The 17,559-nt window shown below is 35.4% G+C and overlaps 2 protein-coding genes across 4 annotated transcripts; both read left to right on the top strand.

The window, feature by feature from the left end:
- Positions 1–1,012: 1,012 nt before the first annotated feature.
- Positions 1,013–2,326, top strand: LOC106383641 (ankyrin repeat-containing protein At5g02620-like; the record flags this gene model as incomplete). The annotated part of the gene is made up of 1 exon (XM_013823718.2): positions 1,013–2,326. A coding segment is annotated over one exon (942 nt), but the record flags the coding sequence as incomplete, so codon positions are not given.
- Positions 2,327–8,418: 6,092 nt separating this feature from the next.
- Positions 8,419–14,728, top strand: LOC106396483 (paired amphipathic helix protein Sin3-like 5). 3 transcript variants are annotated; one of them, XM_048753912.1, is made up of 20 exons: positions 8,419–8,745; positions 8,842–9,064; positions 9,265–9,426; positions 9,513–9,678; positions 9,758–9,856; positions 9,937–10,086; positions 10,306–10,396; positions 10,523–10,692; positions 10,785–10,939; positions 11,100–11,221; positions 11,315–11,569; positions 11,756–12,243; positions 12,491–13,075; positions 13,151–13,245; positions 13,314–13,452; positions 13,548–13,700; positions 13,768–13,928; positions 14,010–14,121; positions 14,209–14,390; positions 14,473–14,728. In XM_048753912.1, exons 2-19 carry the CDS (start codon positions 8,991–8,993, stop codon positions 14,371–14,373), a joined length of 3,342 nt encoding a protein of 1,113 aa, XP_048609869.1. In that variant the 5' UTR covers positions 8,419–8,745; positions 8,842–8,990; the 3' UTR covers positions 14,374–14,390; positions 14,473–14,728. The 3 variants fall into 3 exon arrangements, with proteins under 3 accessions (XP_048609869.1, XP_048609870.1, XP_048609871.1); XM_048753913.1 differs by having other exon boundaries at positions 8,427–8,745; positions 9,612–9,678; XM_048753914.1 differs by lacking the exons at positions 8,419–8,745; positions 8,842–9,064 and having other exon boundaries at positions 9,515–9,678.
- Positions 14,729–17,559: the final 2,831 nt, after the last annotated feature.

Raw genomic sequence — 17,559 nt, 5'->3', positions numbered from 1 at the left:
TTGGAAGGCTCGTAATGATAAACTTTTCAGGGGAATAGACAGAGACCCATTGGAACTAGTTCGATACGCAGAAAGTGAATGTCAAGCCTGGTTTAATGCAAACGACATAATACCACCAGTAGTTCAGGTCAGCAATAATGAGGAAAGCCAAGCCTTAAGCTTGGGTAATATTTGCCTATTAGATGGATCTTGGACAGCTTCTGATCGCTTTAGTGGATGTGGATGGGTCTGGATAGATAGCGGGGAGAACACACAACTTATGGGAACACGGAATTTCATGAGATGTGAATCAGCATTGCATTCGGAGGTAGAAGCACTGCGATGGGCGATGGAGAATATGCTTCAACACTCGCCATGCCAGAGCTTTGGAATAGATTGCAAGGAACCGATAGCAATGATAAAGGAACCCCAAGAGTGGCCAAGTTTCGCGACAGAATTGGAGAAGATAGAGACGCTGCAGATTTGCTTCCCGGACTTCAAAATCACCCATGTGCCACGAGTGCGCAACCAGTTTTCTGATTTTTTGGCTAAAACTGCTAGGACCTTTCGTAGAGAGTTACTTTTCATTGATTGTTCTATTCCGGTCTGGTTACCCAGACCACCTCAAGCTTGAGTAATTGAATAGCCGTTCGACGTCAAAAAAAAAAAAAAAAAAAGGAGAAGCACTTAAAAAAATTTCCTTAAAAGTCTAATCTGACGTGGCTTCATGAGAGGCTTCTATTTACAAAATAGCACACATGTCACTTGGAGAACCTATGTTAAAAAAAACGGAAGCTTTAAATGCAAACAAAACTTTCCATAATTTTTGTGGCCCTTCTGAAACATAAATTCACGTAAACCGGGTGTTATTTTCTTAAGTGCTTATGTTGGTTCTCCAATTCTCCAACCGTACATGATGTGTTCGTGTTCGATGACTACGTAAGAGGCATAGGGAATTAGCTTGTGAGCAATAGCTTGTTGCGTGCCGTTCTGTGGAAGGTATATATGCTTGCTACGGTAATAACCCGCGTTACACTCTGCGTCAAGAAACGGGCACGTGAAGGTCGTCAAGGCTCTATTAGCATCAGAGCCAGCTATCGCATTAAGGATGGACAAGAAAGGCCAAACGGCGCTTCACATGGCAGCCAAAGGAACAAACGTGGAGGTCGTAGAGGAGCTTATCAAAGCGGATAGATCCTCTATCAATATAGCAGACACAAAGGGAAACACTGCGCTGCACATCGCAGCTAGAAAAGGCAGATCACATATCGTCAAATTGCTGCTAGACAACAACATAACAGACACAAAAGCTGTTAACAGAACAGGCGAAACGGCGCTCGACACAGTGGAGAAGGTTGGGAATCCAGAGGTGGCTCTCATCTTGCAGAAGCACGGCGTCCCCAGCGCCAAGACCATTAAGCCCTCAGGGGCTACTAACCCTGCTCGTGAGCTGAAACAGACGGTGAGCAATATCAAGCATGAGGTTCATAATCAGCTTGAGCATACGCGCCAGACCAGAAGACGCGTTCAAGGAATCGCAAAAGTGCTCAACAAAATGCACACGGAAGGTCTCAACAACGCGATCAACTCAACCACTGTCGTCGCCGTGCTGATAGCTACCGTGGCGTTCGCAGCTATCTTCACTGTCCCGGGTCAGTACGTAGAAGACACAGGCAACCTTCCAGATGGACATTCATTAGGAGAAGCCAACATTGCATCAACGACACCGTTCATAATATTCTTCATCTTTGACTCCATCGCACTCTTCATCTCCTTGGCAGTTGTGGTGGATCAGACGTCGGTGGTGGTGATAGAGAGCAAGGCCAAGAAACAGATGATGGCTGTGATAAACAAACTCATGTGGCTCGCATGCGTTCTCATGCGTTCTCATCTCCGTTTTGAGGAGGATCTCAATTTGTCTAAAATGGTTTTGATGTTAAAGGTTTTGATGTTAACATATATTTTTGGTTGGTAAAGATCAATGCGGTTTCGGAAATTATTTTTCGAGCACATATGCATAAGTGGTGTGATTGAGATCCTCCTCAAAACACGGCTCTTTAAAAGTTTGGATGCAGATCCATGCAAACATGTTAGAAAATATTAACCGTCCAATTTTTATATAGAATGTCTTTAGAATACAACCCAAAGGATATGATTATTAGGTACATGCAAAGTACCTAGATAGTACCTACGATTTCAATATTCTTGGTTAGATACACTTACGAGCTTGACAATCAAAGTATCCTAAGGTACATGCAATGGACTTCACATGCACATATGTCTCATACAAAAATGAAAAGCGACATATAAAACTCTATGGCGTAAGACTATATAGATATGGCGTAAGACTATATAGATTGTGTTCGTTTTGTCACATCAATTAATAACGTAACGAATTTTTGGTAATGTTTTGATTTATGTTAAATGTCAATTTTGATTATTAGTTACATCTAACAGACCCAAGTTTTATAGAAAGTTGGTTATATTGCTTGGTCCGGAAGTGTATTTTGAGTTGTAATAAATTTAGGATATTTTCACATTTACAATAACTAGGTTCTTGCCTTATTTATTAAGGGTACGTATATTCTAACATAATCTTAATACGATAGTAAATATATTAACCCTCGCCTCTATTAGTCTCCATCCCAAAAAAATAACCTAGAGTACGTTAGACGTTAAGATGGCTACTAATTTTGACAAGGATATGGACTTGAGTCCTGCGAAAACTACGTGGAAAATTAAGGTCAAGATAATTCATCTATGGAGACAATACTCCGCAGGCGATATTGACAGTATTGAGATGGTGTTAATTGATTCAAATGTAAGTTGTTTTGGTATTATGATCCAGTTTTATATGTCCATTGTTATTATGCAAACTTTATTGAAATATATTGGTATTTATATGGTTTTAATGATACGCATGACAGGGGGATACGATTCAAGCAACTGTTAATGAGGATGTGGTTCCGATCTTTGAATCTTTCCTCGAAGAAGGTGATTCGAAGATATTCATCAATTTTTCGCTTTCTCAAGCATGTGGCTCCTATCGATTAACCAAGCATCCTTACAAAATTTCGTTCCAAGCCACCACTCGGATTCGACTTTGTGACGATTTGCCGTACAGAACTCTCAGCCCTGAATACTTGATCGGTAAGTCTAAATGAAATTGATGTTCTCACCATTAACCGTGATCACAAATATTATACTTATGTTTTTTTTCTTATTTTGTAGATATTATGGGTCAGATAGTAGAGGTAACTCATGTTGAATCATATCTCTCAATGGGAAGGACACGAAAAAGATTTCATTACTCTTAAAAAATGAAGAGTGAGTAAAACGATTTATTATAGTTTCGTTTTTATTTATTAACGATCTACTATTAAATTTTTTCTACTTAACCTGGTGGTGGTCGACTCTAACGTAATTTTGTTATTGTTTTTATTAAAGTTCATATTACTGTATGTTTTTATCAAAGATAAGTTCTAATTATCCTTTTACATCTATGTATTTTTCAGGGAGTGAAGATTCATGCATCTGTGATGAAGGACTTGGTTACTAAATTTGATCCATTTCTTTCGCAGGGTAGTTCTAAGATATTTATCAACTTCTCAGTGGGACACTCATATGGTTCGTACCGAACTACTAAACACCCATACAAGATTTCATTCCTTGAAACCACACGTGTAAGAAGTTGCGAGTCTCCTATTGAGGTTTCCGGGTTTGATCCTGCTACCTACAGTGATATACGTGATGGGTCACTCAATTCAGACTACTTGGTTGGTATGTATTTTTTCAAAATAATTATTGTTTTAAGATAATATTTTTGTCATAAGAAAATAATATATGTTCAGCAATGTTTTTTTTTTTCTTCAGATGTCATTGGGCAAATTGTTGAAGTATCCCCAATTGAAGTTGTCACCGTCAATGGGAAAGACACAAACAAGATTTCCTTGGAACTAAGAAATTCTAAGTAATATTATGACTCTTTTATTTGTCTAACTCGATTGTCTTGGGAATTTTTCTTCCATACTTAGCATATATTTTTATAGTGACGAACGTCTACAGACGGTTTTGTGGGGTGTTTTTGCAACGGATGTTATGGAAGCTATCCAAATGCGTAGGAACCATGCTATAATCTTTGTCATCAGATTTGGGAAGATAAATGTTTGGAAAGGCAAGTTGTAAATATATAATATTATTATTCTTATATCCTGGTCGTGATATCTCTCATATGGCACCTTTATTATATAGTAGTTAATACATTTGTTTACCTTGACAGATGAGCGCAGCATATCCAATGCATACAATGTCTCTGATGTCTCACTTAATCCACCTATGGTGGAAGTTGATGATTTTATTGCAGTGTTAGTGTTTTTGTTTATATATTAATTTTTAATCTTGGTGGAAAAGTATATATGAAATCAATCCATCCTATTTCTTTCTTATTAGGTTACCGAAGGACGAATTGGTTTTACCAATTGTCGATCCTAAACCATTGTCTATTTGCTGTGGTGTTTCTCAAAAGGATGATTTTTTTGTCCACACACCAAGGAAAACCATATCTCAGTTGTCTGACGCTAGACATGTTCGTTATTACTCTAATTATAAATTCTTTCTATCAACTTTGTTTGGCAACGTTTTTGTATGTGAAATAATAAATATTTTTTCTTTTGCTAGGTTGAGAAGTGTATTGTGATGTGCACCATTGCAGCCATTGATTCTGATATGGGATGGTATTATTTAAGTTGCAAAGTGTGTGCAAAGAAGGTTTTGAATGTGCCTAATGACTTTGATGAAGATGGGAATGACGATGATCCCATACTGTTCACATACTATTGTCCTAAATGCAAAGTTTCGAATCCCAAGCTTCTACCTAGGTATTAACAGGTTTCATATGGCTTGCTGGTATTTTATTTTTACGTAAACCATGTATAAATTAATCTATTAACAAATGTTTATATATAGATACAAGCTGCATTTGACTGTTTTAGACAGTACTGGAAATTCAAAATTCCTCTTATTCGACAATCTTGCTATTCAGCTACTTCATCAGCCTTGCACTGAACTGGTTGGACCCAATGCTGATGAGGTATTCTATCTATATTATTTTATATGGTAATATAGGTGTTAATCTTACAATAGATGCCATTTATAATATAAATCGTTGTGTAGATTGAGGAACCGGCTGCTATACCTCTTGCCCTTAACAATTTGATTGGAAAGACATTTGTTCAAGGTTGGTATTGAAAGAGAAAACTATCTCTATAAGCATGACACTTACATAATCAGTAAGATTATCACCAACCATGATATAATTACTGAGTTCCAAACAATCGTCTATCCAAAGGTAAATTGAATGACTTTTGCGTTGAATTTTATTATTATCATTTCTCTGTTATTTTTATAATCTGTATACTTATAAGCTTGCCAGAAACCAAGTGTAACCTATACGTGCGACAACTCCATCCTCTCTGATGCAACAGAGGTTTGCTTTTGCTTTATGCTATATTTCCCCCTGCGCCATGTCTACAAGCTATATTTCTATTATATGTCATCTACTATTTGGTTTTTCGTAAAGGGTTCCGTCATGGTTTCTGATGAGTCATCTCAAGAATGTGAACCAACTGATCTCACTCCCGCAAAACGCAGAGGAACGCTCTTTGATAACTTGGAGGCAGCAGTTGATCAGAATTCTTTAACAAGGTCTCCATGTAGTACTGGAATCAAGAAGGAAAAGACCGAGGAAAGTGGCTAAATGAGTTTAACCAGGAATAGACGTTTTAGATGTTTTTTTTTCAGCTTTCCTTCTTTTATGTTTGAGTATTGGATTTTCAGTGCACTCTATTTAATTTGGGTTTTGTTTTCCTTTTCTTTTTTTGAATATTTTATTTTATTCAAACCCTCTATTTTTTAGGAAGATACAACCAGTGAACGGTTCTAACTTTCTATGCTGTGCAAACTTTCGTGGTATAAAGAGGGGTCTTTATCATCCTATGTACTGCGTCGGTATGTTAACTATCTTGTACTCTTTCTTAGATTGTTAACTAATGCTACTAAACTCTGAAAAAAAAATACTGTTATGTAGATCTTTGTGGAGCATTGGTGCGTGTAGGAGATCTTATAGCTACTAAGCTAGCTCAACCTGCCAACATTTATAACTCAATTCTGTATTCGTTGGAGTTCTCCTTAATAAATCTCGGGTTTGTACTTTTCATTTGATACATCTGTTAATTTTAAATACGACCATGGCTGTAGAAGTAATATTGACTGATAACTTTCCCGATATTATCAGGTACACTCATATACAGTGTGTTGCTTATGGAGCTCTAGCCCATCGTTTAAATGCATTCTGGCGTGCTAATACTGCATATGTTGTAGTAACTGTTTTAAGGTTATGGCGAATTGAGTGGGGAGACGGTATAATATATTTATTTGCAATCTTTAATTTTATATTCAGAATTTTTTGGTTTGTGTTCTTATTGTCGATATTATTTTATAGGTGGTTTCAATTATGTTACAAACATGGAAGGTGGTTCTGATATTTTGTTTGATTCTAACATCCCAGAGATTCAGTTCTTCAAATCTCAGCAAGCATAGCATTTTAAGTTTGTTATTTTATATGAGTAATATATATAAAATATATCCATTGGTTATTCCTAATATATTGAAATTTTTTAATTGCAGGATTCCAAGCATCGATTTCTGAAGTCTTGAAGTTATTCAATCTTACTTTTCCTTTGAATTTATTTTTACAATACCTATTTATATTTAGACCATTCTTTGTATTTGAAAAAATGAGATATGCATACTTATTATAATGGAATTGAGGTTTTTGATTTAAAATAGTTTTCTGATTCTTACTGACTTCTTTGTAGTTTTTATATAATTACTACATAAAATGGCCAATCTATATCCTCCTCATTAACACCCGAAACTATCAATTTAAAACAATCTAATATCCAAATTAATCAGATTTAATGTTTTTTAATCTCGCAAAGTCCAAATTTAATCATCTCTTTCCACGCAAGGCACGGATTACTACCTAGTATTTCATTATATGGTCATCATTCAATCAATTATCAGAATATGTTAGGAAATAGCTATAGAAACTATATCAAACTGAATATCACATTTTATGTGGCTATAAATCAATCGATTATGAAAATATATGGAGTATACATTGATCTAAACCTTATACCCCAAAAAATAAACCCTACATGTCTTCAAAAATAAACACTAAATTATAAACCATTATTGTTGTGTATCATACATAGCAAAATATCGTGTAACATACTTTCGAAGTAATTATATATATGTTTAAGAATTGGAAACCCATTTGAATCATGAATTTTTCAATACAGTAAACACTTAGTCGTATATGTTTCGAGTATACATCTAACTTTATAACATGAATGAAGAAAACAGGTTTTGAATTCATAATAATCTGGCGAGTTAAGCTTAGGCAAACCAAATAATTTAAACCAAACCAATTTTGTAATTGAGAAAATTTAGACTGGGTTAGTTAAGTCTTTAGGCATAAACCCTAAAGCTAAACAATAAATTTTAAACTGGTACTATGATAGTGTATCATAGTATAAAAAATTTCGTATGAAAATGAATGTATGATTTTGAATTCATAATATAAAACTAAGATTTTATTTTCATTAATACTTTAAATAACAGTTTTGATATATAGACCAAATACCAAGATGCATAAATAACTAAATGAAATTCATACCGCAAATTTATCTAAAAATAAACTCCATATTTGATGAACTTTAAACACTTACAACACATTTTCATACAAGTTTAAAGTTTTAAATTAAAATGAAATAAAACCATGTTAAGCACGGCTTAGATCCTAATGTTTGTTTAATATAAAGACAACTGTATTAAAAATAGATACGTCAACTACATGTATAGGTGGAGATTTTCAGAAAAGGTATTTTTATTTTCTATAAGAGTATTTTGAAAATGTGAAATTTTCTATGAGGATGGTGATAATACGGTATTTTTGAAAAATATAATTAATTTTTTTTACAAGTTTTCAAAAATATTATAGAAATATATTTTCATTTTTCATAAGAGGTTGTGAAAAATATTCACTTTCTATAAGAGTTTGGTAATGACAGATATTTTTGTTTTAAATCTATTATTTTTGATAAGTCTTTAGAAACTTTTATAGAAATGTGATTTTCTTTTTATTGCAAAAATCATGTTATTACCTTAGGTGGTAAAAGACTATTATTATTTTGTTGACAATTTTTGCAAACTTTTATAGAAATGTGATTTTCTATATATCGAAAAAATATTTTATTACTTTTAAAATATATTCATTGCAAGAATCATGTTATCTCACTATGTTTGTTGTAGATAAAACTTTAGATGCATGAGTACATGCGAGATATAAACACACTTGATTATTACCTCTGCGCATATACATACATAAAAAATATTCACAGGCTCCTTCCTTCTCTTTCCCTCTCTTGCTCGAGCTTTCAGCCTTTGATTTTTATTTTCGGGTAACCTCTCTCGCTTCCCCTCAAAACTATTTGTATCTCAGAGAGAGAGAGAGAGAGAGAGAGAGAGAGATCCAAAACCAGAAGCAACCTTCTCCGCTTTCTTTCGTGTGAAGATTCGTATCCGTTTTCTCCGGCAAACTCACGGCGGCGATCCACTCTTCTTTCTATCTACGTTTTATCTTCTTCGGAAGGAACCTAGAACTTGTCTCTGTCCCTCTGGAGAATGTGATCCTGTCTCTTTAAGGTTTGAAATAACGACAAATCTCCTTATCTTGTCGTTGATTGTTGGTTCGATAGATCTGGTTTCTGATTTGAATTTGTTTCCTGTCGTTGATTGCAGTGAAGCGTTTGTTGTTATTGTGATTTTCGAAAGTTGGAGAGAGAGAGAGAGAGAGAGAGAGAGAGAGAGAGAGAGAGAGAGAGAGAGAGAGAGAGAGAGAGAGAGAGAGAGAGAGAGAGAGAGAGAGAGAGAGAGAGAGAGAGAGAGAGATGAAGAGGGTTAGAGAAGAGGTTTACGTTGAAGCTCAGACACGAGGACAAACTGTTTCGTCTCGTGGAGAAACGTAAGCTCTTTGTCTTAATCACAATCTCTCTTGTTTTGTCTTCTTTTTCAAATTCGAAGTTGAAATTTGAAGGCTGATAAGATATTAATTAATCAGTTTGCTGTTTGTGGATATGAATTTTCATTCTATATGCTGTGGTTAAAGCAAAATTAATGCATTTGAAGGGGAAATTAGCTTTAATTTATGGTTGTGTAATGCAGAAATGGGAGTAGGCCTTTAACGATAGGTGGAGGAGGGGACATGGGAGGGCTAACAACGAACGATGCTTTGAGCTATCTCAAAGCTGTGAAGGATATGTTCCAAGACAAGAAAGACAAGTACGACACTTTCCTTGAACTCATGAAGGAGTTTAAAGCTCAGAGGTAATTAGTATAATACCCATTCTTTGTCTCTTCTACTTTCTACAACAGCAAGTGTGTGTGTGTTTAGTTTCTTGTTGGGTTTGTAAAGTTAACACTGATGGCGTCATAGAAAAAGTGAAGGAGTTGTTCAAGGGCTATGACGACTTGCTTTTGGGTTTTAATACCTTCTTGCCTAAGGGCTACAGAATAACCCTTCCGGAGAAGAAGCCTGTGGCTTTCGAAGAAGCTATCGATTTTGTGAACAAGATCAAGGTATCCATGCATCTGATGTATTTAAATTCTCTCATTATCCAGACAGTTAACGCTAGTTGAGATTTATTTCTGAATGCAGGCGCGGTTTGGGAATGATGTACGTGCGTATAGAAGATTCCTGGACATTTTGAACATCTATAAGAAGGAAGGCAAGTCCATCTCCTCTGTCTATCAAGAGGTATGTTTACTGTATACTATTCGATAAAGCCAGGTCACTTGTGAGTGTTTTTTTACTGATAATCATCTGTTGTTCTTCAGGTTACTCTATTGTTCCAGGGCCATGAAGATCTGCTTGCTGAGTTTGTTAGTTTCTTACCTAATAATTCAGGATCAGGATCAGGTTCTGCTCAACACCCTCTTTCCGCAAGGAATGCGCAACCTGCCATGCATCCAATGCATTTTGACAAGGTTTCCTCTTGTTCATTTTCTTATGAATGGTTTAGTTTGGAAAGTATTAACATCCCTTTCCCAAATTGTGCTAAGAGTGATAAATCAAATGCTAGATAAATATTAGGATTTAAGACACAGCTTATAGCAACTTGATGAGATCAAATGTGTTTTAAGAACTTGATTCTTCAGAGTTGAGACTTTGACTGAGAAGTTGATACGGGCTCTTACCTGCCACAGAGAATGAAATTTGGGAGTAGGCCTGATGAGTATACTGATCAACGAGAAGATGGTGACGAGAATCTTGTGGCTGCTGGTGATTCTCGGGGAAGTGAGTATTTGGATCACTTGTACCGTTTCTTATTTATGTTTTCAGTGATTTTGATACAAAAGGAATAAAAGTATATATCTTTGAGATTGGTGAGTCAATTATCTGGTGTTATGTTAATATTTGCAGAATCCCTTAATCAAGGCCAATGGCGGCAGGTAGAAGACAACGAGGATGGTCATAAAAATGTAGTCTTTGGCAACGGAGGCCACAAAAATAATATGGCCAAGGGTATAAATGAACTGGATCTTTCTGACTGTGTACAATGTACACCAAGCTATCGTCACCTGCCAGATGATGTGAGCGCCTCTGAAACCTTAGATAGTTTTATTCACAATACTCAATTTGATGTTGCATTTTGAGCATATTGCTTTTGTTTTCTCCTGTGTAGTATCCCATTCCCATTTCAAGCTACAGAAATTCACTGGGTGAAAAGGTACTTAATGATCACTGGGTATCTGTCACATCGGGGAGTGAGGATTACTCATTCAAACACATGCGTAAAAACCAGTATGAAGAAAGCTTGTTTCGGTGTGAAGATGACAGGTAAGACGTATATGGTATATTAGGTTTATGTATTTCTTACAATAACATTCATGATTGTTCTGTTATTTTGTTTAGGTTTGAAATTTGTGTGCATATATGCAACTCCTAAGCTAATTCAACTTCCATCTGATCTGTTAATATCCTGGTATGGTCTTGTCAGGTTTGAGTTGGATATGTTATTAGAGTCTGTGAATGCAGCCATTAAGCGTGTTGAAACTCTTCTGGAGAAGATCAATAACGACACAGTCTCTACACCAATTTGTATCAAAGATCACTTATCAGGCAAGTAGTTATTCGATCATATCTGGCTGTGCTATATGTACGTCTATGATTCTCTTCCCTGGGCTAATGCCTTTATAAGTGACGATTTAATAGAGCTGAACCTAAGATGCATTGAGCGGTTGTATGGGGATAATGGGCTTGACGTTATGGATCTTCTGAAGAAGAATTCTCATGTCGCTTTACCGGTGATACTAACTCGCTTGAAGCAGAAACAAGAAGAATGGGCTAGGTGTCGCTTTGATTTCAGGAAAGTATGGGCTGATGTATATGCTAAGAATCATCACAAGTCACTAGATCACCGTAGCTTCTATTTCAAGCAGCAGGACTCCAAGAATCTTAGCACAAAAGGTATGTTTTTTTTCTTACAGTTGTTTTCACTCCAAACATAAGTTCATTTTGTTTAGATTACCTACCTAAATGAGCTTTATTGAAAACAGTTGATTTTGTTTGGCCGCACTTGAAGCTTTATAGAAGAATGCTTTATATAGGAAACTTGCAGCTGAGTAAACTTTGTTTGTTATGTACCAAATTCAGGTTTAGTGGCAGAAATAAAAGATATCAGTGATAGAAAGCATAAAGAAGACCCACTTCATGCCATTGCTGTCGGAACTAAGCCTTCTTTTAGCCCAGACTTGGAGTTTAGTTATTCTGATACTCAAGTTCATGCTGACCTATATCAACTAATCAAGTATTACTGCGAAGAAATATGTGCTTCTGAACAATCGGATAAAGTAATGAAGCTGTGGGTAACCTTTTTGGAGCCCATGTTTGGAGTTCCTTCTAGGTCTCAAACTAGCGAGGCAATGATAGATGTGGCCAAGTCCAAAGACAACCAAGAGCAGGAAGAGGCATGTGAGGCAGTGAAGGACAGCACATGTGACGTTTCTGTTGTTTCAAACCTAAAACTACTAACACCTACAACAACACCTACCAAAGAAAACCCAACAGTACAAGGAAGCTCTGTTGCACAAGAAACCATTCAGCAAGATAATCTGCATGTTGGCGCAGCTATGAATATTGAGGTAACTGGGTTGTCTCTCCTTTATTTTGTCCTTGTTCTTGATTTGGGGCCGTATACTAAATGTAGTCAAAGGTTCTCATAAATTTGGGTTGCTGGTGGTAGAGAGCGCATTTAAATGTGGGGATTATTAATGGAAGTTACTTTCCTTGAGCACCAATTAGATGCCTTAGGCATGACAAATCCAAAGTTTATTTTATTATGGGTCTTGAAAAAGATATTCATCTATCTTTTCTCTGTGGTTCTTACAGGATACCCAGCCTCCAAAGCCGGTTTCACCACCCAGAAAGGATCTGTTAATGGAGGGTGTAGAGAATCGTAGTGATGTAGTAATGGGAGAGCAAAAGGTTGAGCGAGAAGAGGGTGAATTATCTCCCACTGAAAGTTATGAGCAAGACAGTTTTGAGGTTTATAGAGACAATGGCGTTGAGTCTGTTCAGAAACTGACAGACAATAAAGAGAAGGAGCACAAAGAAGGTGCAGTCTGTACTGAAGCCGGAACAAAGAGCAACACTCTCCCTAAAGATGATGGAAATAAAATTACTCAAAAGCTGTCTGAAGCGAATGAAAACGCCTCTAAAGATATTGCCGCAGTAGGCAAATTTGGTGGCCAAGTTTCTTCCGATGAAGAGCATAAAGGAGCTATGAACTGTGATCGGCTTCGCAGTGAAGATGGCTCCTCCTTTCTCACAATTTCAGAACGGTATCTGCAACCTGTAAAGCCCCTTGCAAAGCATGTGCCTGTGAAACTACAAGTCAGTGAAAATAACTCTCCGAATGATTCTCGAGTTTTCTATGGGAATGATTCCTGTTATGTGCTTTTTAGGCTTCATCAAGTAAGGACTACGAACCAAATTTCTCAACTTCTTCAAATGTCAATTGTCTTAACTATTTTGGTTTTTTTTCCCCAGATGTTGTACGAGAGAATACAATCTGCAAAGATACATTCGGAGAGGAAATGGAAAGCTCCAGATCCAGATAACACATCTCCTGATTCTTATACCAGGTGATTTATCTTCTTTGCTTTTAAATTGAAACGATAGTTCCTTCCCTACTTGATAATTTGAAGGACAGGTTTATGGATGCTCTCTATAATTTACTTGATGGCTCGAGTGATAATACAAAGTTTGAAGATGAATGTCGAGCTATTATTGGAGCACAATCATATGTTCTCTTCACATTGGATAAGCTAGTTCAGAAGTTTGTCAAGCATGTAAGCTTCCATTTTCACTTGCAACTTGTTCTTGTCTTGACTCTACTTCTTTTTTTTCTGTACTGATCATGGAAGTGGATTTGGAAATGCTTCAGCTTCATGTAGTTGCGGCTGATGAGACAGACACAAAGCTACTGCAACTATACACATATGAGAACTACAGAAAACCGGGAAGGTTCTTTGATATAGTGTACCATGAGAATACACGAGCCCTTCTCCATGATCAGAACATATACCGGATTGAATATGTATGTTTCTCTTTATATTTTCGGAAACCTTGTCTATATTGGTCTCATATGCTAAATCTATATGCAGTCATCTGCTCAAACCCGTCTGGCATTTCAACTTATGAACAACGGGAACGATCAGCCTGAAGTTACAGCTGTAACGGTGGAACCAGGTTTTGCAAATTATCTGCAGAATGACTTTCTTTCGCTTGTACCTGATGAAGAAAGACCTGGTCTATTTCTGAAGAGGTGAGATAAGAGCATGACTTTGTTAACGTGTTCAGTTGTGCAAGTGCATTTAGTAATCATCTTTTTATATGCTTTCTTCAGGAACAAGGCGAAAATGAGCGGTCCAGATGAATCTTCAGGGATACTGCGTGCAATGGAAGGGTTGAAGATTATCAATGAGGTCGAATGTAAGATGGCTTGCAGTTCTTCCAAGGTACGTACATGCTAATTAAATCATATTGATAATTTTTCTGTATTTTAATGTGAATATGATTAATGAGAGTTTCTTAATTGTTATTAGGTCAAGTATGAACCAAACACATCAGATCTTCTGTATAGACGCAAGCAGAAGAAACCAAATGGACTTGACAAGGATAAAACTCCTAGTAGCAGTGAAATCTCGAGAAAGAGAAGACTATCGCGTTTTCACATGTGTCTGAACCGTAGACTTGCTGCCTTGCCTTAACAACGCGGCTTCAAGCCGTAAGTGATCAATGTTGCATCTCAGAAATCTCTGATTCGAGATCAAAGTTTAAAGAACAGGGCTTATATATTATTTGTGCAGGTGTGAAAGTTCTTGGCTGAGATCTGCAGGCATGAGTTCGTAGTAGAGATCAAACTGTCTTTGACAACGATTCTTGCATCATTTCTGGCTCGAAGAGATTCATATGGCAACCTAAATTGCGTCTGAAGCCGCCAGTTTTGGTATATAGTGTTAAGATTATACATGTACCAGACAATGCTAAAGTGGGAGACTTTTAATTCATTCATTAAAACAAATGTTGGATTCCTTCTAAAGTTATGTTTCTTTTTCATTTCAATTTCTCATCCCTTTCTTCATCTATCATTCTATGTAGCCATCAGTTTCACTTTCAGCAGATAATCTTACTTTCACCAGCTAACCTTCCAAAATACTTAAAAACCTAAATTTCCACAACAAAAGTTTGTAAGAAAGAAAAAGATCTTAGCCGATCTCAAAAAAAAAAAAGGAAATAAAAATAACCAAATATATGCTTTATTTAATAAACAAAAATATATCCATCCCTATGGCAGAATGCCTAATTATAGCGTATATTTATGTAGTCTTTCATGAGTCATACTTGTGAATATATTAACTTCCCTCTACTCGTTTGCCGATCATTAAAATTTGTAGTTATTAACTGTGTTGGTGGCGCCTGGTTAGATGTAATCATGAAAAAAAACATGGAATTGAAGACTCCACATCAGATTGTTACTAGATGTAAGTCTTGTGACATTCAATATGTTCATTTCTTAAAAAGAAATATTTTTTATTTGTGTCGACTTTTCAGTATGTGTTAAAAGTCATGGTACTGAAAGTGGCATGAGAAAAGAGATGTTTGGTACGAAAGAAAGAGAATACAGAGAAACAAAATCATCTATCAAAAAGAACAAAATATTTGGAGTATCATAGACTGCTTTGATATCGAAGATGTTTATTATGGTCATGTGTTACAGAGAAAACATGTCTATCAAAAATCTTGTACATGCAGGACTATCCGTCGATTTGAATGTTACGGGGAAAATTGCATCGTGTAAGCGTTGTTTGCGAAGTTGTTCATCAAATATCACATATGTTGTACATAGTTGATCATCAAATGTATTAGAAGTATAAATGAGATGATAAGAAATTTCCTATGATAGTACTAAAAAAATGTTATTATAAATATATCACACAAAGATCAAAATGATCAAATAGATTTCATTAAAGAGGTAAAAGACACATATATTGATAGGGTTAATTAATCTAGACTTAGAGTTTAGATTTGAGTAGTAGAATTTTGGATAGAATTTAGGATTTTTCAAAAATAATATTTAAAATTTAAACTACTAATTTTAAAAATAGTTTCAAAAATAATTTTCAGATTTCAAAATAAAATTTTGAAAAAGAATCGACAAAACAAAATTGAAAAAAAAATTCAAACTAAAAGAAGTTTCTCATAAATATTTTTTTCATATTATAAATATATCAACCACCCTCTATTTAATTGTCGATCATCTTTTCGATAACCTAAATTCTTTGTAATCGTTGAGCGTCGACTTTACTAACAAAAAATTTGTAGAGTTATTGATTGTGATGGTGGCACCTAGTTGTGATTTGGATATACTGAATTATGCAGGGAAATCATAATCATCAAGAAGAACATGAAACTGAAAACTCTACATCAGATTGTTGCTAGATGCAAATTTTGTGACATTTAATATGTTCAAATAAACAAAATCATATTTGTGTCAATTGTTTCAGCATGTATTGAAGCCATTGTGCTGAAGACAGCTGGAATAAAAGAGATGTTTGATATGAAAGAAAGAAAATAGAGATAAACAAAATAATCTATCAAACAAAACAAAAATATTTGGAGTATCATATAATACTTTGATATCGAAGATGTTTGTTGTGGTCTTGTGATGCGAAGTGAATCTGTCCATCGAATATATCGTACATGCATGAATATCTGTCAATTCGAGTGTTATGGAGAGAGCTGCATCGTGGAAGCATCGTTCGCTGAAATTGTTTATCAAATATCGCATATGTTGTAGATTGTTGATCCTCATACGTAACATAATTAGAGATTATACAATGATGTATTTGATATTTGACCAGTGTTAAAAAAAACAGCTTTGATATCATATACAAATAGAGTATTTTACATTATAAATCACTTTCTACTTATTTATTACACAAGGGGACACCCTGCTCCTCATAAACTTTTGCACATATTTTAATCATCCATCCTAATTATAACCTAACTAGAAGTAAACACATACAACGATAAAGATTGCTCCCTCTTTTGTTCTTTTATATTTTCTTATTGAGATTTCTTTTTATTTGTGGATGTTTAGACACACATTAGAATTTTGTGAGCGATAAGCTTTTCTCGATCTCATCTTTCTGTCGGTGGTGGGCACCTCAGATATTCATATTTTCAAATCTGAAGCCCATCTATAAGACCACTAGTACGATGGTGGGGAGAGGTCGTGATGGTGGAGGTGGTGGTATGAGCGGTATTATACATGAAAATAAAGAGATGCTACGTTGAAAAACAAAAAAAATTTGCAAACGTGCAAGTTTACATGTGATGCATGTTCTCAAGGAAAACTTATAACTCGGCAATCATGGGTAAAATTGGGAATGAATTACCAACATTTTTTGGAAAAAAATTATGGTGATATATGTTGGATGATCCACCCAGCATGCGGACCGTTTTAAATATTTCATGGTATTGATAGACACATCTATAGATGGTCAAATCATGTTTTCAAAAGTATTATGAGATGAAAAAAGATGAAAATGGAAAAGATGATAATTGTAGATAAGAGAATGAAGAAAATGGAAATAGAAGATATGATACTCAGTTTTAATTTGTATTGATTTTTAAGATTGCAATTTGAGAAAAGAAGAGAACTGTTTGTGGATGAGATCCAAAAAAAAATAGAAGTTTCAAATTTTTTTTTTGTCAAAGAGAATTGGGGATTTAGATTAGAAATAAGAGGATTTAAGAATTTAGGGTTATTATTTGGATGGGGTATGGGTAAGATAAATGAGTTTTGATAAAATTAGTGGTTAGAGCATCTTTAACGCAGAGCTCTTAAGGTGGTTTTTAGTGTATTTAGTAATTAAAGAAAAAGAAAAAGG

The sequence above is a fragment of the Brassica napus genome, chromosome C4 (assembly GCF_020379485.1).
Source record: "Brassica napus cultivar Da-Ae chromosome C4, Da-Ae, whole genome shotgun sequence".
NCBI classification, from domain to species: Eukaryota; Viridiplantae; Streptophyta; class Magnoliopsida; order Brassicales; family Brassicaceae; genus Brassica; species Brassica napus.
This window is presented reverse-complemented; position numbering and strand designations above follow the sequence as displayed.